Source organism: Vigna umbellata, chromosome 10 (genome assembly GCF_029865625.1).
Source record: "Vigna umbellata cultivar VRB3 chromosome 10, Vumbellata_1.0, whole genome shotgun sequence".
In the NCBI taxonomy this organism is placed as follows: domain Eukaryota; kingdom Viridiplantae; phylum Streptophyta; class Magnoliopsida; order Fabales; family Fabaceae; genus Vigna; species Vigna umbellata.
The window spans coordinates 7,695,738-7,720,744 of record NC_142174.1 but is presented as its reverse complement, the minus strand read 5'-3'; the positions used below and the strand labels follow the sequence as shown (position 1 = coordinate 7,720,744).

Below are 25,007 nucleotides of genomic sequence, written 5' to 3'. Positions count from 1 at the left end.
ATTAATGTCATTGTTTGGAAATTACGTAGAAGTCGAACACATTAGCCAAATTAAATTGTAACAGCATGACGGAAAACTGAACGTGCGTAAATGTTTAACAACAAAACGTTCGCATTAGGGACTTAGATGCTTTGGACGGACGACTTGGTTGTTGGGTATGTTGTCCATCCATACAGGCCTTCTACACATGAATTCAGCTCAATTTCTTTGACATGAACGATGTCGGATGGATCCAATAGCAAATGCTGAAAGCAAAGGAAGGCTACGTAAGGTGGGTGACAATGATGTGGAACGTAAATTATGGTTATTCTTTGATTTCAATTGTGAATAGGTAACCTTCATTGATATTGAAATAAGTGCATAGAGTACGTTACAAAACATAACTAATATTTATGTTAACTAATGCTTCAAATACAAACATAACGTTAATTTGTAAACGGTCATCAATCTTCCATGGGGGTTGTTGTTTTATTATTAGAGCCAGAAGGACAAGCCTTTTCAGATGGACCAACATCTTTGTTTTTGTTGTTGTTTTCGGCACATGGGTTGGATCGAATCACAGGTCTTGATGAAGCGTTAAGTAGTTCCTCAGTTGGAGGACCTATGTCAGCTTTGAAGACCTACACATTGGTTAAAGTCACTTTAACAATACGACGCCCGTACGTATCGAACAAAATAATTAGGATTTAGTTATGAGTTGACGATATTACCTTCACAACGTTCCGGACTATTATATTCAAATAGTAAATCCTGCCAAAAGGACTCAATGCACCAACCTGTGCGTAAAGACATGTATAACATTTTAAAGCAACGAATAAGTTAACGTGGTGCATGATTCTTAAAGGTTATAATTAGAAGGTGTAGTTGGTTTACACTTTGCAATAATAACACAACACCAACTCCTATATCCGGCCCAAACTCCGGATGCAGAAGGACTTTGTTGTGAACCGAAGCAGACAATGACGTACTTTGATCCTGTTAGGAAGCAATACCGAAAATGTTAACATACCACGCTTTTAACAAAGTTAACAATGTAGACAGTGTGGCAGTTCAATCCTGTAAGTGATTGACCTTGACAACAATTTTCATGTCACCCAATCCATTTGGGTTGCACTCTTTAACAATGCATGCTACAAATGGAAGGACATGCATTGACTTAACGCGTTCTAGCTGGGTGACGTTGTTAATGTTGCCATCTTGTACAAGTCCTGCAAACAATATCATACCATTGTTATTGAAAACATTAAACATTTAAACTACTTAACCGTGTCCAGTGATAATGAAAAAGTTGACCATGGTGTTTAATGAACTTCTCAGCCCATATCCAAGGATTAGATTTAAAATCTCGATCAAATGTTGCCTTTGCAATGTCATTAACAAATTCCTGTGTTGACTTAGGTTCATCTGTTTGCCTGTTTAGCATGGCCACTTGTACATTTCCAGCTGGTCCTGGTATCAACGTTGCAATTGAGTTGCACTTTTTTAAGAATGCTTTGAGATCACTGTCGTCTATATCAAGTCCCTCCCATGGCTCCATTCTTTCAAACTGCATCATTGAAAACGAATTAGGTTATGCATGGGCCAACGAAAAAACACACTACTTGTAGTTAAAGGAAAAGCTATTGTACCTGACGTCCAAACTACTTTGAAGAGATATGCCAATAGGAAATCGAAAGCTGTATTATATAGATGAATATAATATTAAAATATTGACTTAAATCGCCATAATTAGACTTCAAACTTTTTTAACACAACTCACGCAGGGATAACTTAACAATTGAATAATAATATAATAATATTATATTATTTTGACATGACGTTTGTGCAGCTAAAACCCTTAATTGGCTTGTCATGCAATTAATGTTTAGGCGTTCCTTACGTTGGAGTTTCCCGCCCATCCACCAACTTCCATTTAATGGAGTATGAAGCCAAATAAACCGGACCTTTTGTGATTAATTTGTTTGTTCGCATTACTCACCTTTTGCTCATTCAAGAATTACAGGGTATGGCCGAAAGCAACAGCTTCCGTGTATGAAGTTGGTAAGGCATTGAAGAGCATTTAATCCCAGGAAGTTGTTCAGACATTGAAGAGCATTTAATCCCCAGGAGCTTGGCCGTTGGACCTTGGTGGGATATTGAAGGCCATTTATTGAAGCGGTTGTGAAAGGACGTTCCTTCTCTTAGTAAGTTAATGTTTTACTGATTTCAAATGTTATGCCTTCTATTAAAGAGTTATTTTCTGGTTGATTGAACAAAGAAAAATGTTGCCTTTTGTTACAATATTGTTTGAAAGTTGGAAATACAAGAAATTTGTCGTTTTCACAAAGTGTGGGCATGAACATTAGTGGTCCCGGAATACCAAATATGTTGTTGTCATGTTTTAATGATCGCTTTCATTAACCTTTGACGTCCATGTCATGTTGGACTAGGCGTTGCTTTTGAATGTGTATGTCACGTATTATGGCGTCTGAAGAAGTAGCTTGTGCGGTGAACAACGATTCCACTGAGAATGTGAACGATATTGTCCCTAAAATTCATATGTGGTTTGATACAATTGAAGAGGTTAAAAGTTTTTACACTGACTATGCTGTGAGGAGTGGTTTTGGTGTTCGGATACGGACTTCTAGGACAAATAAGAACAACGACTTAATCTTCCTTAAATTAGTTTGCTCTAGGGAAGGGAAGTACCTATCTTCCATTGCTCCAGAATGGAAAACCCAGCCAAGTCAGAAAAACCAATGTCCAGCTGGAATAACTGTTGTTATGAAAGAAGGAAGATGGTAGATGAGAACAGTTGTTACTGAACACAGCCATGACATGTGTCCAAATAACTCCAACCTTATACGTGGTAATCGAAGAATTAATATGCATGCGAAGCACACCCTTAATATCAATGATAATTCTGGTGTTCGCATTAACAAAAGTTTCATATCTTTGGTCAATGAGGCCGGTGGGTTTGAAAATATGCAATTCGTGGAACGTGATGCCCGTAATTATATTGGGCAGCAGAGACGAACTCTTTGTAAGGAAGGTGATGGCCAAGCACTTTTAAGATATTTTTCAACAATGAGAGAATTAAACAATGATTTTTCCTATGATATGGAAATGGACGACGACAACCGAATAAGCAGTGTGTTTTGGGCCGATGCACGAAGTCGCACAGCATGTCTAGATTTTGGTGATGTTGTGTCGTTTGACACAACCTACCTAACAAACAAATATGATATGCCATTTGCACCGTTTGTTGGTGTTAATCATCATGGTCATTCAATATTACTGGGTTGTGCTTTGATTTCCGCAGAGGACACTAGGACATTCACATGGTTATTTTCAACTTGGCTTAGATGTATGTCAAACAAGGCTCCTTAAGGTATCGTGACTGATCAATGCAAGGCAATGTCCAATGCCATAAACGTTGTGTTTCCAAACACAAAACACCGTTGGTGCTTGTGGCACATAATGAAAAAAATACCTGAGAAGTTGCAAGGCTACAAAGGCTATAAAGCAATCAAAAGTGAACTTAAGAGGCTTGTGTATGACACACTCAATTATGAAGACTTTGAGTTAGGCTGGGCAAATTTGATGTCATGTCAAGGGTTAGAGAATAATGATTGGCTAAATTCATTGTATGCAGATAGAGAAAGATGGGTTCCTTGTTATATGAAACATCAATTTTGGGCGGGAATGTCAACTACCCAACGAAGTGAGGGCATGAATGCATTCTTTGATGGATTCATAAATTCAAGTACAACACTTCAACAATTTGTGCAGCAGTACGATAACGCCCTACGACAAAAAGCGCAAAAAGAACTTGAGGCCGATTTTTCTTCAATGAATACGACACTACCATGTGGATCTCAATCTCTTATTGAAAGACAATACCAAACCGAGTACACACAGGCAAAATTTGTGGAAGTTCAAAACGAATTTCGGTCCCGCATGAACTGCTTCGTTAAAAACATGACAAAAGAAGGTACAATAACTAGGTACAGTGTTAAAGAAGACTTCATATGGGAGGCTGAGTGTCGTTCAAAATTTCATGAAGTAGTCTTTGATCTTGTGACAACTGACACTCACTATAGTTGCCAACTGTTTGAGTTTAGGGGAATGTTGTGTAGACATTCCTTATTGGTCCTAGGGCAAGAAGATGTGCGTAATGTACCAAGAAAATATGTTTTGCGTAGGTGGAGCAAAAACGTGCGTAGAAGACATACTCTCATTAAAGCATCTTACACCAACAACATTGAAGACCCTAAGATGCAAAGGTACCAAGCTTTGTGTAAGCGTTTCTATGACATCGCAGAGGTTGCCTGTGACTCTGACACTGCATCTGAAAACTTGCTTTCGGATTTAAACTGTATAGCCAAAACTTTGGGTGTATGTACATCAACCACATTGTCGACGGTCAATGATGCATCTCACATGGATGGACGTCTGCATTGTAATGAAGAGGTTCCACGTAGCTGTGAAATTGACGGCTTACTTGTGCGCAGTCCTGTAGCTGTCAAACGCAAAGGCCGACCCAGGACAAAAAGGTTGCAATCAACAGTTGAAAAAATTACGAAAAAGAAAAAGTCACATGCTGCTAAAACCAAACATGGAAGGAATTCCAATGTCAGTAACAGACACACATGTCGTTTCTTTTGATGTACTTTTATTAGTGATCAACTTCATTGATTTAAACCTTAACTAATACTCTTATTTCAGGATACAAGTAACCAAGACATAACGGACGTCCACAATGTTCAGGAACTTCCAACTGAGGAGATAACAGACGTCCACAATGTTCAGGAACTTCCAACTGAGGAGATGTTTGAATCTCAAGTCACCCAATCAGATTTCATGTCTTTATTGACATCCGGAGAATACATTGTTCACAATGATGACTTTTCACGAAATACTTATACACACCTTTAACCCATGTAGTGTGGGTATAAACTTATTTTTTGGGGTATGTATGCTGTTCAATATAATGTGTGTCGTTTCATTCAAACAAATAACATTAATATATTACTTGGTTACATTTATTTTTCATGAATATGGTTACTGAGGAATGTTTACTACCGAACCCTGTGTTTGTTGGGTAAACGTTCCGCGTGCTGTGCTTCCTTGGTATGACGCTCGTTATGTAGCGACCGTTCGCCCATTCTTAGCATCGTTCGTTTTGTTCGGCAATTATGGGGTTTGACATGTGCTCTACTTTTGACTTTGAACGTTCGGTTTGTCAACTACGTTGTTAGGACGGTCCTTATTTGGCGCCCGTTCCGTAATATTCTTATTCGGATAACGTTCGTTCTCAATGTTAGTAGCGTTCGTTCTTAATGTGGTTTTTCTTCTTCTCTTATCCATTTAATGTACCCCAACCACCACGTCATAAACTAGTACGACTCATTTATTATGAAATAAATGGTTGTTGAAACGGTTCAACACATTTACTGCTTCGTTGAACGGATTCAAATTCCACACCTCCCAATGGCATTCAACGTTCTTGTAACGAACCAATTAATTCACTCTACCAATTCATTGGACACGTCTGACGGTGCACTGTTCTGACTTTTCGTCAAACCTCTTCATTGTGTATATATATTTGTGGTTTAGGGTTGGGTAAATGGAAACAGCCAAACATATTGGTTTTGCATTTTGAAGTTATGGCTGCCTCAACCTCCGCTCTAACATTACGAGTCTTGTGGAAATTTGGATCCATCCACTTTTCTCATTCGGTAAGCATGTTCTTCGTAATTAATTTCTTGTCATGAAAGTTAGCTTATACTTGCTTAAAACTTGTGCAGGACATTGGGTACGTTGATAGGCACTTTACTGCGGCCTTTCAAAATGAATTAGGACCGACATGGTCCTTGCTGGACAACAATGGTCACACGCATGTGGTGACTTAAAACATGGATACCGTCAATCCAAGAATAACTAATGGTTGGGGTGAAATGAGAAACATATACCCCGAAAGATTGAACGATTCCCACATAAGCTTCGACTATGTGGGTAATAATCATTTCCATATCACCATATATTTCGGTGCTTGCTCCCAAGAGAGTAGGGAATCCTTCATTTATGATGGTACCAATTATCCTGATACCTCATTGTTTCCGGTGAAGTTGACAAAATCACAAGCAGAGGGTAGTCATTTGGTACGTCCTAACTAAAATTTTATTTTGTTATAAACTTGTCATAAATTGGACAATGTGATTTACTTCATTTTTGTTACTGCCACAGGACTTGCAAATTGCATTTGGGAATCTTATCAGGAGCAAAGGCTTGACACAGGTTATGCTCCTTGGACAGAAGGACGGCGTCATGTGTAGTGTTTTGGTTTCTGTCAGTCGCAATTCCACAAAGTTTGGCAAAGGATGGAAGGAATTTTGCAGGGAATATGGGTTGAAGGAGGGAGACGTCCTAGTGTTTGAGGTTAACAATCTTGGAAATGACATTTTAGTTCAAGTTTATATTAATGGATGTCCCTGTACTGTTATACATCCAATCTCAGTGTAAACCATAATCTACATTAGGAATTTATGTAACTGTCTTTGAATTTTTATGATCTAATGAAAATGCAATTATTACTTTTTTCTGTCAACCACGTTGGTCTTGATTCAATTGTTGTAGTTGAACTTCAATAATTTTGACTTAACTTCATTTGTTATGGTAAACAAAAAAAGAAATAAATTCATTAAAACCAATGCAATAAAACATTTGTTGTCAAAATGATCACTAACATAATAAAGTAAATCATCTTTTCGAAAATATTCTACATAAGTAGGACTTTAGTTAAAATATTTGGGTACTTACGTTATCAGTTTTGCCCACAGGGGTTTCTGAACTTCGATATCATCTTTCTACCTGACAAAAATGCCCAATAAGGTAGACTTAGTTGGACATCAAGGTTTTCATCTACTCTTGAAAATTTCAAAAATAAAATCATAATAATACAAAATCAAAAATTAACGTGTGGGATGGTACTTAATATGATTGGGTACTTACTTTATAAGTTATGCACACTACGGTGCAGTACCTCTTTCATAAACGGTTTGAACTTCTAATATTCACCATCATGTTAAAAATTATTATATTTTAATATAATAAGCGTGGTAAATTATCAATATATAACACAACCTAAGTCCCAAAATTATGTTACAAAACAACAACTGGACCTAACAAAACACAAATGGGATCACCGTTGAATTAAGTGGGGAGTAATGTTTCAGAACGGTCGTCCTCGCCCCTCGTTATCTCCACTTGGTCAGGACGCTCGTCCTCGCTCCGCTCGTTCAGCCCTCTTGCTCCCACTCGCTCTCGCACTCGCTCAGGACGCTCGTCCTCCCTCCGCTCGTTCATCCCTCTTGCTCCCACTCGCTCTCCCACTCGCTCAGAACGGTCGTCCACGCTCCGCTCGTTCAGCCCTCTTGCTCCCACTCCCTGTCCCACTCTCTCAGGACGCTCGGCCTCGCTCCGCTCGTTCAGCCCTCTTGCTCCCACTCCCTCTCCCACTCGCTTAGGACGCTCGTCCTCTATCGTACGGTTCCCTTCCCTATCCCTCCTAAATCATCTTCTCTCGTAAACTCGCCAGGCCCTAACAATTTGTAATCTTCAGTTTGCACAATGATGCTGTATGACCAACAATATATTTCGATTTATTTTGTTTTTCATGATTTCCGGTGTAACAAAAATAATAATCAATTTCAAAACCATATTTCTATCCACAACCATGACAAAAACTCCACTGTCATGCCTCAAATTCCCCATCAATATCATACAAACTTTATTTCAAACAACTTGATTTCATGTTGATCCCACTTCATTTGAACTCCCTGCTTCTGTCATAAACTATTACAGACAATAACAATGAAATCATCACAATTCAAAAAAGGATTCCAATGTTTTCAAAATTAAAACAACTATTTCAACATGATTCCAAACATGATAACATTATCTAAAAGTGACATTCGTAATGTAATACAAATTACTCAGGTACTAATTTCTTTCTTCTAACACCTGCAGTATAAGGACTTCTTTTTACGACACTCTTAACCCGTATTCGGGGTTGCGCTTTCATACGATCATACATTGTGCTTTGTTGCATTTGAAATCCACCTTCAACCACAGCGGTTTGCTGCTCATGCTGAACCGGTGTACTTTGACAACCATCTTCACTTCCCCAACACGGTTCTTCCACAAATTCTTCATTCTTATCTTCATTTTTTGCTTCAACCAACTTTCTTAAATCCTTAATACCGCTTTGCATGTCCGCGATTACCCGTGTTTGTTCTTGTACAACAAAAAGTAATTTTTCCTTATCTCCTGTATTTTGCTTCTTAAATGGAATACCAAATTTCTCACAAGCGTCTTTCACCATACCATAACAAAGCTCCTCTTTGGACACACCAACATCAATAACAACCTGCAATGTGATTAACAATTTTTGTTTCATAATAACAGAAATCATAAATACCTTTGCACCTTCCTGTAATCAACAACTACTCACCGATCCCTTTGCCAAAGCAGTTTTGATAAACTTATCCCCAATATTCATATCAATCCAGTTCAACAACCTTGGGAATTTTGTTACCCGTGTACTGTAAATGGACTTCGGTGTCACAAAATGGTGACAAAACCATACCTGGAAATGTTTAATCCATCAACTAAGACAATAAAAATAATTCAAACAATAAAGAATCATTGTCTTTCACTAACAATTACATAACAAACACGTACCTGCAACAGGTAAGCACATCCTTGAACATGAATATGGCTTTTGGTTGTTTCATTCTTCATTGTTGTTGAAGCACTACACACACTTTCAACAAAGTACTAAAAAACTAAACTGCCCCAATTGTAGTTAGCCACACACCCCAACTCCCAAACAAGGTCAAAAATGATTGGAAATACTACTCCACTTCGATTCGGAAGCAAGAACTCTGATATCCCTACCAATATATACAAACTGCAAAAATGTTCTATTGGAAAATTTTCATGTTCCTCTAACAAAAAGTCATATACCATGCTGACATCCACTTTCCCCTCAGGGAAGTACTCCCTACAAACACTACGATGCCCAACTTTATTTAAATCTATCGCTTCACCAACAACAGGCAACCCTAACGAGAGACACACATCAAATTCGGTAAACTTAATAACTTTGCCCCCTAAATAAAAACCCACTCATGCTATCTACCCATTCACCACATAACTTAGATAACAAATTCCTACCTATCTTAATAGAACTTGGCAAGTATAACAACCAACCAAAAACACTCTTCTCAATGTATCCCTTCTACTCAATAGTCAACCGTTCGTTCAAAACACCTATCATCTTGCTTCTGCAGTAGTGTCTGAACACTAACTGCATAGGAAGTCATGCTTACTAATTAAATACAGTCAAACAACAAATGTATGGAAATCAAATACAATCCTATGTACCTTCTTCGTTCTATCACTTCCTTTGTCACTTTGTTCACCACGTTCTTCCTCCATCACACTACAGCAACACAAAAACTTAAATTACATTACACCAACACAATGAACTAAAACAAAAAATTGGAAATCATAACAAACATTGTCAGCATTTGTTAAAACACAACAAAATATAATTCTCATATATGAATGCATATAATTCGTGCCACACAAAACAACATTTTCAAACACTCATGGTACAGGAACAGGACTGCTACCTTAGGCAAATTAAGTGGGTACCTGGGTTCCAGTTTTTGCACACCAAGACCAACTACGTCCACCCCTATGATTTTCGGGTGGCTTGTTTGTTTTCCCTCATTTGATCTACTTATAAGTAATCTGGGAACACTCATGTTAACATTATTTCATCATATTCCTGCCACACAAAACAACATTTTCAAACACTCATGGTACAGGAACACGACTGGTACCTTAGGCAAAATAAGTGGGTACCTGGGTTCCAGTTTTTGCACACCAAGGCCAACTACGTCCATCACTCTCATTTTGGGGTGGCTTGTTTGTTTTCCCTCATTTCACCTACTTCTAAGCAATCTGGGAACACTCAGGATAACATTTTTTTAACATATTCGTGCCACATAAAACAACATTTTCAAACACTCATGATACAGGAACAGGACTGGTACCTCAGGCAAAATAACTGGGTACCTGGGTTCCAGTTTTTGCACACAAAGGCCACGTACGTCCATCACTCTCATTTTGGGGTGGCTTGTTTGTTGTACCTCATTTCAGCTACTTCTAAGTAATTTCGGAACAATTTCTTAACATTTTATTAACAAATTCGTCTCCCATAAAAATACATTCTCTAGGACCCTTGCTTCACCAACATTACTGCTACCAAACCCGAATGAAGTGGGTGATTGGGTTCAAGTTTTTTGACACCAAGGCCAACTAGGACCATGACTACGAATCCAACAAAATTAGAGCAACAGTGTAAGATTAAGCAGAGAACTTGTATAAAAATTAGTAACAGAACAACATCCACTTGGGAGACGTTTCCTACATAACCAAATCCAATCCAAAAACAACATCATCCATGTATTCAACATTCATTCCACTGAAAAATGCAAAAACAAACCAACCTTGGGTGAAGACGACGTGTGGCGGTTGGAACAGATACGGTTGCCTAAGGTGTCGGTGGAACTCGCAGTGCGGAAAACCCCTCCTTTTGGTCCACCTCACAGCCCACACTCCGGCGAGACTCCGGCGAACCTCCGGCGGCACTCCGCGACAGGGACGGCACCACCTGGGACGAAGCGACACCTTCAACGCCTCCGTAGGTCGCTGGGCCGGAACGGACGGAACACGATGCCCTGTTCGCTTCGACGGAGCTGCGGCGCCCCTCAAACGGAACGGGCTGGAGGGCGTTCGATCTCTCCCACACGGCCTTCAACAGTGAACGGCGGCGGCACTCCGGCAAGGACTCGGTCTCTCTCTCTGTCGCTCCTGAACCCTTTCTCCAACTCTCTCGTCTAGGTCACACAAGTGGGTTTTGGTTGTTCGCGCTTCTCTGTCTACGAAGTTCGAATACCATTTCAAATTTGAAACGCAAGCTGCCCGTGCCCGTCCTCGCCACGTCACATTTGAAGCAGGTTTGATCAGATTTCCTCAGAACGCAGCAGCTTTTTTCATTTTGAACGTGGCCCTCTCAAACGCTGACACGTGTGCTGTGTCGAAATGTTGTCAAATTTGGTTGTTCGAGTATCATTTTCCTATAAACTATAAACCGCCTTGGTGGAATTTTTTTCCCCAAATAAATCCCATTTCAAATTTATTTTTCCAAGAAGACACAATGCAAAATTAATTCCTGAAGTAGATAACTGTATTATTCAAGGCTAAAATTCTATTCTGTAGAATTTTTTCTCCGAAATAAACCTTTCTTTCAACTGCACAACAGTGCTGTTAGGAAAATTATTTCTCTGGAGAAAACACGGCGAAAAATGTAAAATGAAAATTAGAATTGTCAAATTCCAACCAGCTAACAATTGTCCTTTCCAAATTCATCGAAGACAAAAGGGATATAAAATTTTGTCTAAAATTTGGTTCCTAAAGAATTAAATTCCGAAAAAAAAAATGTACAAATTCGACCTCTTAAAAGTCAAATTATGTTCATGAATAGTAATATAATATATTTTAAAAATTAGTTTTGCATTGCATCTACATGTAAAAATAAATTGGGAAAGAGATTTATTTGGAGAAAAAAAACTCCACGAACGTGTTCAATGGTTGATATGAAAGTGCACAAAATGTCTTCCTCGTCTCTCTATTGACCCAATTTAATGCTGTTCAAAATTGAAGGACCACAATGTTGACTTTCTTGCAATGCTATGAGATGCTTAAGTTGGAAACTGAATTAGCAAATGAATTGGCAAATGGTAAGCTTCGTGATGGAACGCAAGCAATGTGTACAAAAGTCAAGAGGGTTCTCCCATTCAATTTGATGAGACATTTAAGAAAACGGGTCATGAGCATTGGTTTAGATTTTACTTCCTTGTAAAATAGTTCAGATGAAAAGGTCCAATTAGAGAACAAAAAGCTTCATCTAGAAGCAAAGATGGATTATGTTTATGAGAGACTCCAAGTTCTACAGGCAGATAAAGAATATTTAAAGCATATGGAGACGAAGGTTGGCCTGGTAGTCAGTTTTAATCTTTTGATGGGTTGGACTTATTCTTCGTGGAGTTCTTTGTTCCTAATTTGAACTCCTGAAAGGGTTGAAAAAAAGGAAAGGAAATACAAGGAATGTTCATAGATCTAAAGGAGAAACTTAATTCAGAAAAATATTTGAAAAAAAAAATATTATGTATCTCAATTTCACATATTTAGGTCAACAATGAAAGTCCTATAATGCATTATCGATGATGAAGTTCGTGTGCAAGGAAGAAAGTGAGGAGAAATGTAGTGCACAAACTTTTTTCCTGAACACACTTATGTCTAATGTGTAACAAACATAAATTTACAATCTCTTTAGAGGATTTGTCTTGGTTTGGTTACATGTGTTGAAATCTTTAGAGGACACCCATGAGAATATATGTTAGTAGTTTTTTCAATTCTTTTAAGAATGCTAACTCTGTTTACGTACTCTTTATGCTTTCGACGACTTTAGTTGGAGGTTGACTCTATTTTAGTTTATCAAGGTTTTGTAAACCAACTAACGGTACCTTGAACTTTTAGAGAAAGATGGAAGAAATGTTTATCTTCCACTCATTTAAGGTTTTTATATTTTTCGTGAAGAATAAGTTAGCTAATTTGACTTTTACAAGGTAGTTTGATATGTTGTTACGTCTTATTTCTTTAGATTTTTTTTTATATAATAGGTATAAGTTATCCATGTTTCTTGTTGTGTAATTTCTTATTAAGGGTTAGGTGTGGTTCTATGCTTTTTGTATTCTTTATTTTTATTTTAATAATATTTTATATAATAAGAAAGGATATATATAATTTAGTGTGTCAACATATTTTTGAGGTCAAAGTTCTTAGTGATAATTAACGTGAACTTATTTAAGAAACTATAAGATTGCAAAAAATGTGTTGTGGTAAAAAATTGTAATTATTGTTAATACTATTATTATTAATACTATTAGTATTATATTATTGGATAAGAAAATTTAGTTGCATGACATTATGGAGGAAAATGAGAAGTTGAATTTGTAACTTCAAAAGATTATTATCCAAAATGGAAAAGCCAAGAAATATATTAGGAAAAGGAGATAGAAGAATATATCTTCATTAGATTATAAAATATTCACATAGTAAACTATAATTTTTTTTTTATTTTAATCACATAAAAGAAAGGAGATAAGAGACGAGAGAGAACAGAGAGCCTTGATTTCAGGACTGATTAATTTATATGATTTTGAATAAATAATGATTTATAAAAATTACAAGTACGCTAATTACATGTGTAAAAATAATTTAAGGAATTAAAATAGAGTAAATTAAATTATATTTTTGAAATTTTGTGAGAGGAGAGTAACGTTCTCTGTTTTCCTTGTTTTTCTCTTTAGTAATGAGAATAATATAAGTAAGAATCAAGCGTAACGTGTAAGTTAGGAAAAGGACCAGGTAGTATATAAGAGATGTTGAAGCGTAAATAAATTGGTAGTAATTATGAAAAGGAAGATGGTTTAATCTGGCACGCAAGTTTTGTTCCTTATTTCAGCATCTTCGCCCCTACAAAAACTTGCTGACTTTACAAATGAGGTTCACCTCTGCAAGATTTGAACCCACCACCACCACCTGAACAGACTAGTTCTAGCCCAGAATCTTCAGGACGCCTGCTAAAGAGGCAACGAACTCCTTGTATATGTTTGATGATCTGTAATGTTTTAAGTTATCTATAAAGCTGAGTATCTCTGGAAGTATTTCTTACAAAAGAAAATATCATTGATTTACACTATTAAAATAAAAGTATCTATTTATTATTTTTAATTAATATTGATGTTTTAATTTTAAACATTAATTTGATCATCGCCCATTTGAAATATTATTTTTTTAGAGTTTATGTTTTATCACAGTTTTATTTTTAAAAAAAAGTTAAACAATTTGTTCTCAACTTTTAAGCTATGTGATATTATTAGATGTATCAAAACAAGTCAGAGATGATAATCGGCCGGATTAGACATGAATAGTACCTAGCTTTTATTCGATTTGTAATAAAAACTTTGTTCGCTATTCACGTATATATTTGTTTGAAAAAAAATACTCGTAGATACTTTTGAAACTCATGAATTCATGTGAATATTTAAAAAAATTATATATTATAAAATTTTTAAAATAAGATTATAAAAATAGTATAAAATATAATATAAATTAAATTAAATATAAATTAAAATTTAATTAATTAAATTAATCTGATAAAATATAAATTAATTTTAATTTTAATTGAATTTAATTTAATAAAATATAAATTAAATTTTTATTTTTGTTTTTTGCGGGTAGCGGATACTCGTAGATACGAGTAATATCCGCACTCGACCCATTTAAAAGATGATATTAAAATATTGCTACTCGCGGGTAATAAATACACACGGGTACCGACTATTCGTCGCGAATTTTATGCGTTGATACCTGCGAGTATTGATATTTTTGTGATCCCTAAAAAAGTCTTCCAATCAAGGTAATGAGAGTTTTCGTCCACATAAGCGACACCAATGTTCCGATTCCAAATCCGTGGAGTGTCATCGTTAGGGTTAATCACCTTTTATCTGAGGGGTTGTCTACTTTGGAGCTTGTCTTCCATCTAGGTTTTGTCCATAAAAAGTTCTTCAAAGAGTGAAAGGTAAAATGAGTATGTAAATTGTCTTAGGTCCCACCCCTAGACGATGTAAGACTATTCGGTGTGGTAGAAACAATTAATTAGATTGTTTTTAATTTATCTAACCTTAAAAATTTATATTATTAATATTATCGTGAATTGATAGATGAGAAAATCGCATTAACATCAATAAAAAATAACTTATCCTATATTTGTTAAAAGCTAAATTTGATGAATATTGGTTGAAGGATAATTTTAACTAATATCGATTGAAAAAAAAAATTATTTTGATCGGAAGTTAATGTTGATGTTGATAAAAAAAAAAAGTAATGTTGATGTGTTTATTGGGGTTTTAATATCGATCAATTTTCACTACTTTTTTCGACTAAATTGTCTTTTGTGAGTTCTTTTTTACAGAGCTAATAAACACTGGTTTTTAAGTCTCAATTGAAATGTTTTCACAATTCAGCATCAATACAAATGATTAATTTGATGTAAAGGTTATTGTTTTTGTGCACCGGTCTTACCCACACGTCCAATGAATTTGATCATTTTCTCACCTAGATTTTGCACAAGCATATATCTTGCATAACAAGTCAATATTTTTATATTTTTTATTTGGCTTTTTTACGAAAATTATAAATGAAAGGGCAGAAACTATGGATGAAGAGTAACTGAAATGTGATAAAATGAAAAGTGGCATATGTGGTGATTGAAAAAATAGAAACAACAACAGAATAAATTACAGAAAATAAATTATCAAGGAAAGTAAAATAACTTGTAACATAAATCAATGAAATTGGTGACCCAAATTGCAACAATCAATATTGAATTAACCATTTGTCCAATTTGTGGCATTTTAGAATGTATATATTGTTCCACAAGTTGTTACACTTGTAAAATACAAAATAAATACAGCCACACCAAATGTCCAAAATTTAAGTTCTTGCATTCAAATTAAAGACAATTGAATCAAGAATGCAACGCAAAAAAAATCAACTCAATCGAATAACTAAAAGAAAGTTATAGACCTAATAAGCAACAAAGGTCAAATTTGTCAACATTTACCATAATTGAACTCTATATATTCTTTGCGATTTTTGAAATCAAAGTGCAACCACACCAGATGTTCAAAATTTCAATTGTTGCATTCAAATTAAAGATAATTGAATTAGGAATGCAACACTAAAAAAATCGACTCAATCAGATAATTATAGACAAAGTTATAGACCTAACCAACAATAGAGGTCAAATTTGTCAACATTTACCATAATTGAACTCTGTGATTTTTTAAATCAAACTGAAACAACACCAAATGTGCAAAGTTTAAGTTCTTGCATTCAAATTAAAGATAATTGAATCAGGAATGCAATGCAAAAAAACAACAACTCAATTGGATAACTATATAGAGAGTTATAGACCCAACAAACAACATAGGTCAAATTTGTTCGCATTTAAAACCAGAATATCACTGCAAAAAATTGAAAAAACAAAATTACATAAAAAACAATCATTCAACAAAAATGGAGAAAAAGAAAACACCCCAAATATTGACTTACCTTACTTTGTAGAAAAAGTTATGCCAATAATAATCTCAACGAGGAGGGAGGGGGGGGGGGATGAATTGGTTATCCTCCCCTTAAAAAATTTGTTCTTTTAAAAGTTTTTTGAAATTTTTGAAGTTTTCTTGGAATGAAATCAAACAAGTATATGAACAATATTAAAAGAGAAGTGATAAAAAGATCAACATATGTATTTATATTGGTTTGGTCAAGCCTACATTCAGTTTTCCTTCAATCAACTTGAGTTGAAGGGAACCACTATAATGATAGAGTTTATACAGGCAAGAATACAGAGAACTCTCATCTCAATGCACACTGTCCTTTCCCAAACTCAATATCCTTTATAGCACAAGACGGGACCACCTCACAATCTCAACCAAGAAAGTTATCCCACTCTCTATCACCTTAGAGCAATCCTAAGTCTAAGAACTAGAAAACACAAGGTCCTCTTCCTGGCTCTTAACAATAGGAAAACACAATCTTCTTGATTGCAGATGAATGCTGATCCAGATAGAACACACCAGATGTTCATATTTGATCAACAATGTGTAAGCACAATGCTCTTGCAAGAATCTTTATGAATTTTCTTCCAAATAAGTGATCTTGATTCTCCAAGAATTCTAGGATGCTCCTACAAACAGTTCTCAACAAACAAGTTAGTTATGAAAGTGTAACATCATAGAATTATGTTGAGGCAGAGAGCAATGCTTCTATGTATAGATTTTTCAACTTTGACACAGTTTAGTCAATTAAGCATTTAATATAATCTGCTATGCTTTTCCTTCTGCTTTAACAATTTTACATCTGTATTAGATTTAATAGATTAAAATCACATGCAATCGTTTATACAAATCATACAAGTCAACAATATTCAAAATATGATTATTATTGACAGTTATGGTTTTTCAAGAAAATGATTTTCACAAGATACACATTTTAACCAATTAGGAAAATAATGTAATCGGTTAAGTTCCATATTTAAGAAAATTTGAAAACATTTTCCATTCAAAACACTTCAATCCATTCAGCAAACATGTACTGGCATAACAATGTGTTTTAATCGATTATACAATTAATGTAATCGGTTAAAACATAGTTGTTTTTCCCCTATTATGCATATGCTTAAATCTGATGAAATATAACATATTATGTAAACAATTTAATCGATTATTTCATGCAGATATGCAATGTGCAATGTGTTTCAACCAATGATTCATATCCAATCAATGAATACATATTACAAACAGTTAAAGCACAAACACATATACAATCAATCAATTGTTTTGTCATTTTGTTATGCAAGAAACTATAAAACATTTGTTTTGTTCATCATAAAAAACATGTATGTGAGATGGGTTCAGCTATACACAGCTCCCCTATCAACAATCTCCCCCTTTTTTATGATGCACAATAAGAAATCTGTTTTGCATTACTTTCCCTCTTTGGGCATTAGCAAAAAATGGCAATACAAGTAACATGAAAATAAAGTGCTAAGAGATACATCAAAATAAAATTCTTACAGACCATTGAAGAATATGATGCTCCCCCTATAATTGAGCAATGTGGCACTTAACCAGTATGACCAACAATAAGATTTATGACAGTAGTAACTTAGAGCTTAATGAATCAAATGAAAACAATATAACAATATAAGAATGTTTATAGATCAGAGTACATATACTGATTTCAAATGTAGCATGAGATATCATGTGCAATTTGAAAATCCTCAATATGATTTATGCAAAGTATGATTATAGTGTCAATGCATGATATCAGTCAATACAACAACAGAGTAGATATAACCGTGTAAGAAATTCTCTAACAGTGATGCAATATTCAAAATGAAACATATATATTGATTTTCAAAAAAAATTTGATCAATATGCAACATATGATATAACCAATATGCATAACAGGTATATGAGAACAATTAAGACATGTTTAGCAACAAATATTAGCAGTTATAATCATATACCAGTTGAAGAACCATTTAACAAATTACATAATGTATCTAACCGATTAAAATAATTGCAGAGCGAATTCTTTAAAAAAATGAAGATGTGGGCTGCTTGTGCTGCTGGAAAATGTTGTCCGTGTGCTTGCTTTCAAAACATGGCAGCCTTGGGCCGTGTTGATTTTTGCTTGTCACACCCTTTCAAGGCCTGTTGGACCGAGATGTGCATTTAATGATGGATGAATGCCTTACACCCCTGCTGTTGTCCGCGTGAACGCTTGCTGGATGCGTGTGCCTCCCAAGCTGTTGGAAGCGTGAAGCCCGCGTGGACATGTGAAGGCCTGCTGTGTGGACGCTGATGTCTGCGTGCTTTTCAAAGAAAACAAAATCCAATTGTCTTCTTTCCAGCCAACTTTCCCGTGAAGCCCTTGCTGGATACACCTCCTTTTCAATCCAATGAATCAAGCATACAACTCCCCAAGGATGTGGCAGCTATTGGACCGAGTGCACCCCTTGCCTTGTTGGACGTGTGGACCGTGTTGGACCACTTCCGTGTGCACTTTCAAGCTGCTGTACCAGGCCAAGTGATTTAGCACTTCTTTCACGTGTGCCATCTGTATGTGCACCCCTATTCTTCATCTCATTTAACGTCCAAATGTCCCAAATTGTATTTTCAAAATTTTTCCTGCAATTAATGATGAAAATAATTAGCTCAAATAATTCAAATTAATTAAAATAAGAATTTTTGGTCAAATTAAGCACAATTAGCAAACACAGAAAATACTGGACATTTAAGCACAATTCCCCGATTAATTATAGCACATTAAATTAAGTGAAGTGAATAAAATATCGACTCATCAATTATCATCTCATATTATCAACTTCATCCATTCATTCTAGTGTTTAGCCTCAATTGATCAAATTGCATTCATCTATCTTCCTCTTTAATTCCAGCTCGTAACATGAGTAGTTCTATATTTTGTCGATATTCCTCGACACTCATGCTTCTTTGTTGGAGTCTATGGAGCTTGTCCATGATCTCCCTTGCATAATATGCTGGAACATGTCTTCGATGCAAGGCCACCTTTAGCTTATTCCAATATTGGATGGTGTACTCTTGTTGCATCTTTTGTTCTATGATCAAAGATGTCCACCAATATAAAGTTGCACCTTGGAAGGTCAATGTTGCCAAGGTAACTCTCCTCGCATCATTAATGTGGTAGCAGTCAAAAATTTGTTCTACCTTCATCTCTCACTCAAAATATTCCTCTACATGATCTCGATCATAGAAGGGGGGAAGGTCAAGATTAGGTTCCACACATGGTCTCTATGATTATGGTGTCTCCTAGGTGAATGTTGATAGTAGTCATAATGATGACCACCATGAACATTTTGGTCACTATGATGGGACTGATGATCACCACGATCATTGTTTTGCCTATGGGAAGACTCAGCACGAGTTTGACCTCTTTGGTTAAGAGTGAGGCTAGTAATAACTTGTCTAAGCTCATTTATCTCTTGGCGAACTTGGTGCAACTCAGATTGAGTTCTATTAAGCTCAGCTTTAGTTCTATTAAGTTGAGCTTGAGTTCTATGAAGCTCCTCACTTAAGCTTACATTCTCATTATCATTGTGAATACTTCCTTGCACACTTGAATGACTCATACTTGTGAAGTAAGAAAGGTTTTCACAAGAGTTTGAAAAACTTACACAAGTAGAGAGTCTAAAAATTTTCACAAACTTTTTAGATTATTGGTGGAGGATTTCTAGAAAGATTCTAGAGGTAAAATTAACCAAATAGCTCCTAGGAAGGAGAGGTGAGTCACAAATGGACAAGCTCAAGAACCTTGTCCTTCCTAGCCATAGTGTCTTTGGTTGTTTCCTACCTTAGTTTCTAGGTAGAAATCTTTCAAAAGCTTTTTGAATGCAAGATGGAAATGCACCTAGAAACCAAATGAAAGTTTAGCTAAATGAAACGCACCCCTATGTATCACGGAAACTTAAAACATAAAAGACAATCAAGCAAAGTAAAGTAAAGCAATGTAAATGAAAAATGCTAAGCGGTCCTAAGTGAAAGTGCAAGCAACACTTTGAGCCCCTTGACATACTTTCACACTAAGAAGTGAAAACTAAGCTATTACAATGTTTAATCGTGCACTTGGAATTGCTTGAAAAGCATTTTTTCGAGCCACTTTAAGTTGCAAAATGAAAAGTCAATTAAACCTCAAAGGTTCCATGATACAAAGTTTGAAAAATTCTTGAAACAGTGCTTAAAATGTTACAAAATGAAGAGCTGGAAAATCTGCAATGTGGCTGGCCAAAACTGGGTGGAAAAGGTGGTGCCAAGTTGATGAAATCCTGCTGAAAATTGAAGCAAAAGTGCTACTTTGAGAGTTACCTCCTTGTCCAATTCAGCAAACCTTCCACTTCCTAGGATGCTAACCTCTTGGAGCAAGGTTTTTGTACCTTGGAAGCCTCACCAAAACACACACCAAACCAGTCACAACAACTCTACACTGCACCAGATTTTGAATTTTGTATAACGGACTTGATGGCACAATTTAGAGGTCAAACAAGTTGATTTTAGATGATTTTAAGCTTTGAATCAATGGAGGGACACAAAAGGAACCTAGGAGAGGAACTAGATCAGATTAAACAAGCAAGAAAAATAAAAATTGAATAGCCAAAACTAGTGCAGTAAACTGTTTGATAAAAACACAAACTATTTGATGAAAGTCCCCTATGAGTTTCAGGTTTTTGGAATTTTCGGGTTTTGGGGTCAAAATTGGATTGCTTGGTTTTCTCTTGCTTTTTATGGATGTATTACACTCTTTTAATAATATAATTGCATTTGGACACATGAAACCAACTGTTGATAATCCAGAAATGAGATTTGAAAAAATTAAAATTTCAAGCAACACCAAAATTGGCTACTGGACCAGAAAATGACATTTAAAGTGGTGCTTTCAAACCCAAAAATGCATGGAAGTGTTTCAATAGTTCAAGTGATGCTTCAAGCAAATTTATATCATCAATTTGAAGGTGTGTAAATACTTAAACAACAAAGAAACATATTGCACAACTAAATCATTGGTCCACTTCCAATTTCAAGTAAAATTGATGGTTTGGATGATGATTCTGCATATAGGCTCAAAATTGACCAAATGAATAGTGCACACAAATTTCAAATGGAAAAATACCCTTGCACAAATGTTCAAAATGCACTGAAATAGACAAATGGTGCAAATCACAGTAGGAGTTGCCAATTATGCAAAAAAATTGGACCAAAATAAGCACCAGAATTGAAAAATGAATGGAATCAAAGTTGGATAGCACAAACAAAGACTCAAAGAAATCCTAGTGCCCTAGATCTAGTTGCAGAAAAAATGCTAGTAGATTGTTAAAGACCTAATACACATCAAAGACATCAATCACGGTGAAAAAGATTGACCAAACAATGATAGCACCTTGTGGTAGGATTGTTGAGCAACTCAACCATGCTTTTTGTAATTCAGTGGTTAATATGACTTGATACAACTTGAGACATGTTTAATAACATAGAAACTTGTCTCATGCTTTAGAAACAAAAATTATGGGCAGAAACAGTTCGCACATTATCAAACTAGAAATGGATTTTATGCTAAATTTTGAAACTGAAACAACTTTTTGCACTGCTTTTAGCTCATATGATTAAAGCTAGACATTGTCTCGTTGCTTTATATGATCAATGTATGGCTATCAATGCTCTGGACTCAATTTAAAACGAAAAATAAAGTTGGAACAGATTTAAGACATCATGACAGAACTTAAAACTACAACACATTGCACATGACTATGACAAAACTGGAAAATGAAATTCAAGTTGGAATTGAACTCAAACAAATGATTTTCACTGATTAAAATGATTGACAAACACTAATGAATAGTAAAATCACACGAACGTCCACAACAAACACAAAATTAATTAAGCCAGAAAAATTTCAAATAGTGATAAACATATGGACTTCACAACACGTAAGTGAAAAAAGTGAAAAGAAGAGTGGTTTAGCTCCTGAAGACAAGTATGGATGTGCTGGCTATTGATGCCAAATGATGGAAGCAACTCCACTCTTCAAGATGGAGCTCTCCACGATTCAAAATTGATGCAACATAATGAATTGGTGAAGGAAGATAGAGGTGCACGCTAAGTGTTTGTGAAATGCATCCTTTGGCTCACCAAGCTTCTTTGGGTGATTGCCCATGGTCTCAACCTTTAATTAAGACCTACAAAACAATGCAAATGTATTTAGCAAAGTGAATCTTTCTAAGACATAGATAGGGAAAGTGCTTTTTGTTAAAAGTCTTTATTCCACATCCCTTTCTTAACTTTAGTATAAGTTGATACTTCTTTGGATGGAAGTCTTTAGAGGAGTTCCCATCACATGATGTCACGATGGCTCTCCTTGTGTGTAGCAGATGATGGAGAAATTGAGTTACCCTAAAGAATGATGGCGCTTCCAAAGTGGGTAAGGTTGTTGATCGTCTTCATGGCTTGGATCGGTGGTAAGGGTGGCGGCTGACCGGAAACTTGTTGGCCGTAGCGGTGGCCATGAAGGATCTATCGAGAAAGGGATGAGAAGCTGCCTTTCTCTTTTGATTGAGTAACAGGAACCCTAAAAGATTTGGGCTTGGATCTTTTTGCTTATTTCTATATTCTTTTGTTTTATTAATTTATTTTATTCAGGTTTAATCTTTTGCTTTTCATTTGTAAATTATACGTAATTTGAGCTTTTTGTGCCACGTGCTTAACAATTGCACAGTCACCATGTCACAACAAATTTAACGTCGTCTAGTCCAACTAACGACAAGGTTCAATCTTACAAGAACATGAAGCTAATTGAGATAAAAATAATACGAGAATTTATTTGAGACGATGATGAAAAAAAACTCAGAAATGATTAAACCTAAAAAATATTTTGTATAATATTGCTTAATAATATATCCGTTATAGCTCAAAATTTGTTAACTCATTTATATTTCTTCCAACTTCTCATTTATTGTACTTGACAGATTTGGACTAGTATAAAACTAGTTATAAAAAATTATTTTTACCAAAGTGATATAGTGAATCTTTTACTTAAAAAAAATTGACATGCATAATTTTAATAATTATTATTATAATGGATTATGACAATATATAATTTATTACTAAATTTTAACAAAATACTATTATATTAAATATTAAATATAAAATTTAAACTATATTTACAAATTCATAAATATTAAAGTATAAATAAGAGTTGAGTAAAATATTGATAAAGTATCAATCAACTTACGTACCCAGATACAATTATCCATTTTATTATTTATTTAATATTCACATTTAACTAATTCAATAAAACCGTATGCTCAAGTATATTTCGGATTTATTGAGTTTGCATTTGATAGTTTTCTTTTTGGCACTAGCCAGGAGTCGAGAGAGAGCCTTCATTTCAAAGGTTGATTAACTTCTATGATTTTTGTATAATAATGATCGTTAAAAATTACAACTAAGCATACAAAACAAACGAAATATAGTAAATTAAATTGTATTTTTGAAATTTTCTAAGCCGACGTTAAAATTTCTGTTTTTCGGACTTGTATAATGAATTTTCTTGTCATGATGTAGATACTGTTTAAAAAATATATTTCAACAACTAAGCGTAACTTGTACGTTGGAGAAAGAAGAAGTAGTATAAAAGAGGTGTTATGGTTGTGTTATGGTTCATTGCAGCATTAATAAAATTGGTAAATACGATAAGGAAGATGGCATACTGTTCTAGGACGGTAGTTTTATTCCTTATACTACTCACCGTCTTCACCCCTTCATCACTTGCTGAGTTCAGCAGTGATGCTTCATCTCTGCAATATACAAGCCCTCCACGAGCAATGAATCAGCATGAGCCTGTCATCCCTGTCCCGCGGTTTAACAGGGGCCCTATTCGTCGTAGGCCGCCACCAACACGCAGACCTCTAAACCACTATGCTCCGTAGGCCTACCCTACCACTGTTTTCTTCCATAAACAATCTTCTCATCTTCTCATACAAATAAACATCTTCACTTTCTTATTTCTGTTCTAAGGAAATTATAAGTATTTAAGTTCTCTTCTATAAACATCTTATATTTAATTTTTGCAACCTTTGATGATGTGTACTATTTAAGTTCTTTTTATTTATGAGAAGCTTTTTATCAAGAGAAGGCTTCCTTCCATACCAAACTAACCAAACTAATTACCAACTTTCTGTAAAAATATAATAAAGTGATAATCAATTTATAAATTAGTAACTTTTGGTTAATAGTAATGTGCTGATGGCTTTAATACCCGATTAAATCAGTAAGTTAAACACCGATATAATAAAGAAGTTTAATGTTAATTAAGTGAGTATCTTTAAATACATGGAAAGAGACCGTTAATAACAAAACCAATGACTTATTATTCACTTGAGTGCTTTATTCATTTCTCTAATTTATGTGTTTGACTCACTAATCTCACAATGGTAGGTCCACTTATCCATGTTAACTCCAAGTTGTGAATTGCCTTACAATTCTTTTAAGTACTAAGGTTTTCAAAGCTTTCCTTCTTTCACTTCCAAAATTTTTAAAACATGTTGATAATTTTGATACATCGTGGTTGATGCTATCAAATTATTATTATTTAATCAAGATAATTTCAGTTACTAATTAAAGTTAAGTTAATTTTAAGTCGTATTTTAATAAATACAGAATTAATTTTTG

At 35.1% G+C, this 25,007-nt stretch overlaps 2 protein-coding genes, 1 long non-coding RNA gene and 1 pseudogene across 3 annotated transcripts; 1 reads left to right on the top strand and 3 right to left on the bottom strand.

Moving 5' to 3' along the window:
• Positions 1-443: 443 nt before the first annotated feature.
• Positions 444-9,815, bottom strand: LOC148191787 (uncharacterized). The gene is made up of 5 exons (XM_088099962.1): positions 9,703-9,815; positions 9,430-9,487; positions 901-975; positions 711-776; positions 444-620 (listed from the first exon to the last, which is right to left on the bottom strand). The coding sequence occupies exons 1-5, from the start codon at positions 9,813-9,815 to the stop codon at positions 444-446; spliced, it is 489 nt and encodes a 162-aa protein (XP_087956088.1).
• On the top strand, positions 2,461-4,917 carry LOC148191789 (protein FAR1-RELATED SEQUENCE 5-like; annotated as a pseudogene).
• LOC148191788 (uncharacterized) lies at positions 7,195-8,784 on the bottom strand. Its single transcript, XM_088100585.1, has 4 exons — positions 8,725-8,784; positions 8,495-8,629; positions 7,977-8,410; positions 7,195-7,549 (listed from the first exon to the last, which is right to left on the bottom strand). Exons 1-4 carry the CDS (start codon positions 8,782-8,784, stop codon positions 7,195-7,197), a joined length of 984 nt encoding a protein of 327 aa, XP_087956711.1.
• Positions 9,816-16,469: 6,654 nt separating the features above from the next.
• Positions 16,470-22,925, bottom strand: LOC148191786 (uncharacterized). The gene is made up of 2 exons (XR_015782724.1): positions 20,652-22,925; positions 16,470-18,938 (listed from the first exon to the last, which is right to left on the bottom strand). It is a non-coding gene; the product is annotated as an uncharacterized LOC148191786 (long non-coding RNA).
• Between the last annotated feature and the right edge of the window lie 2,082 nt (positions 22,926-25,007).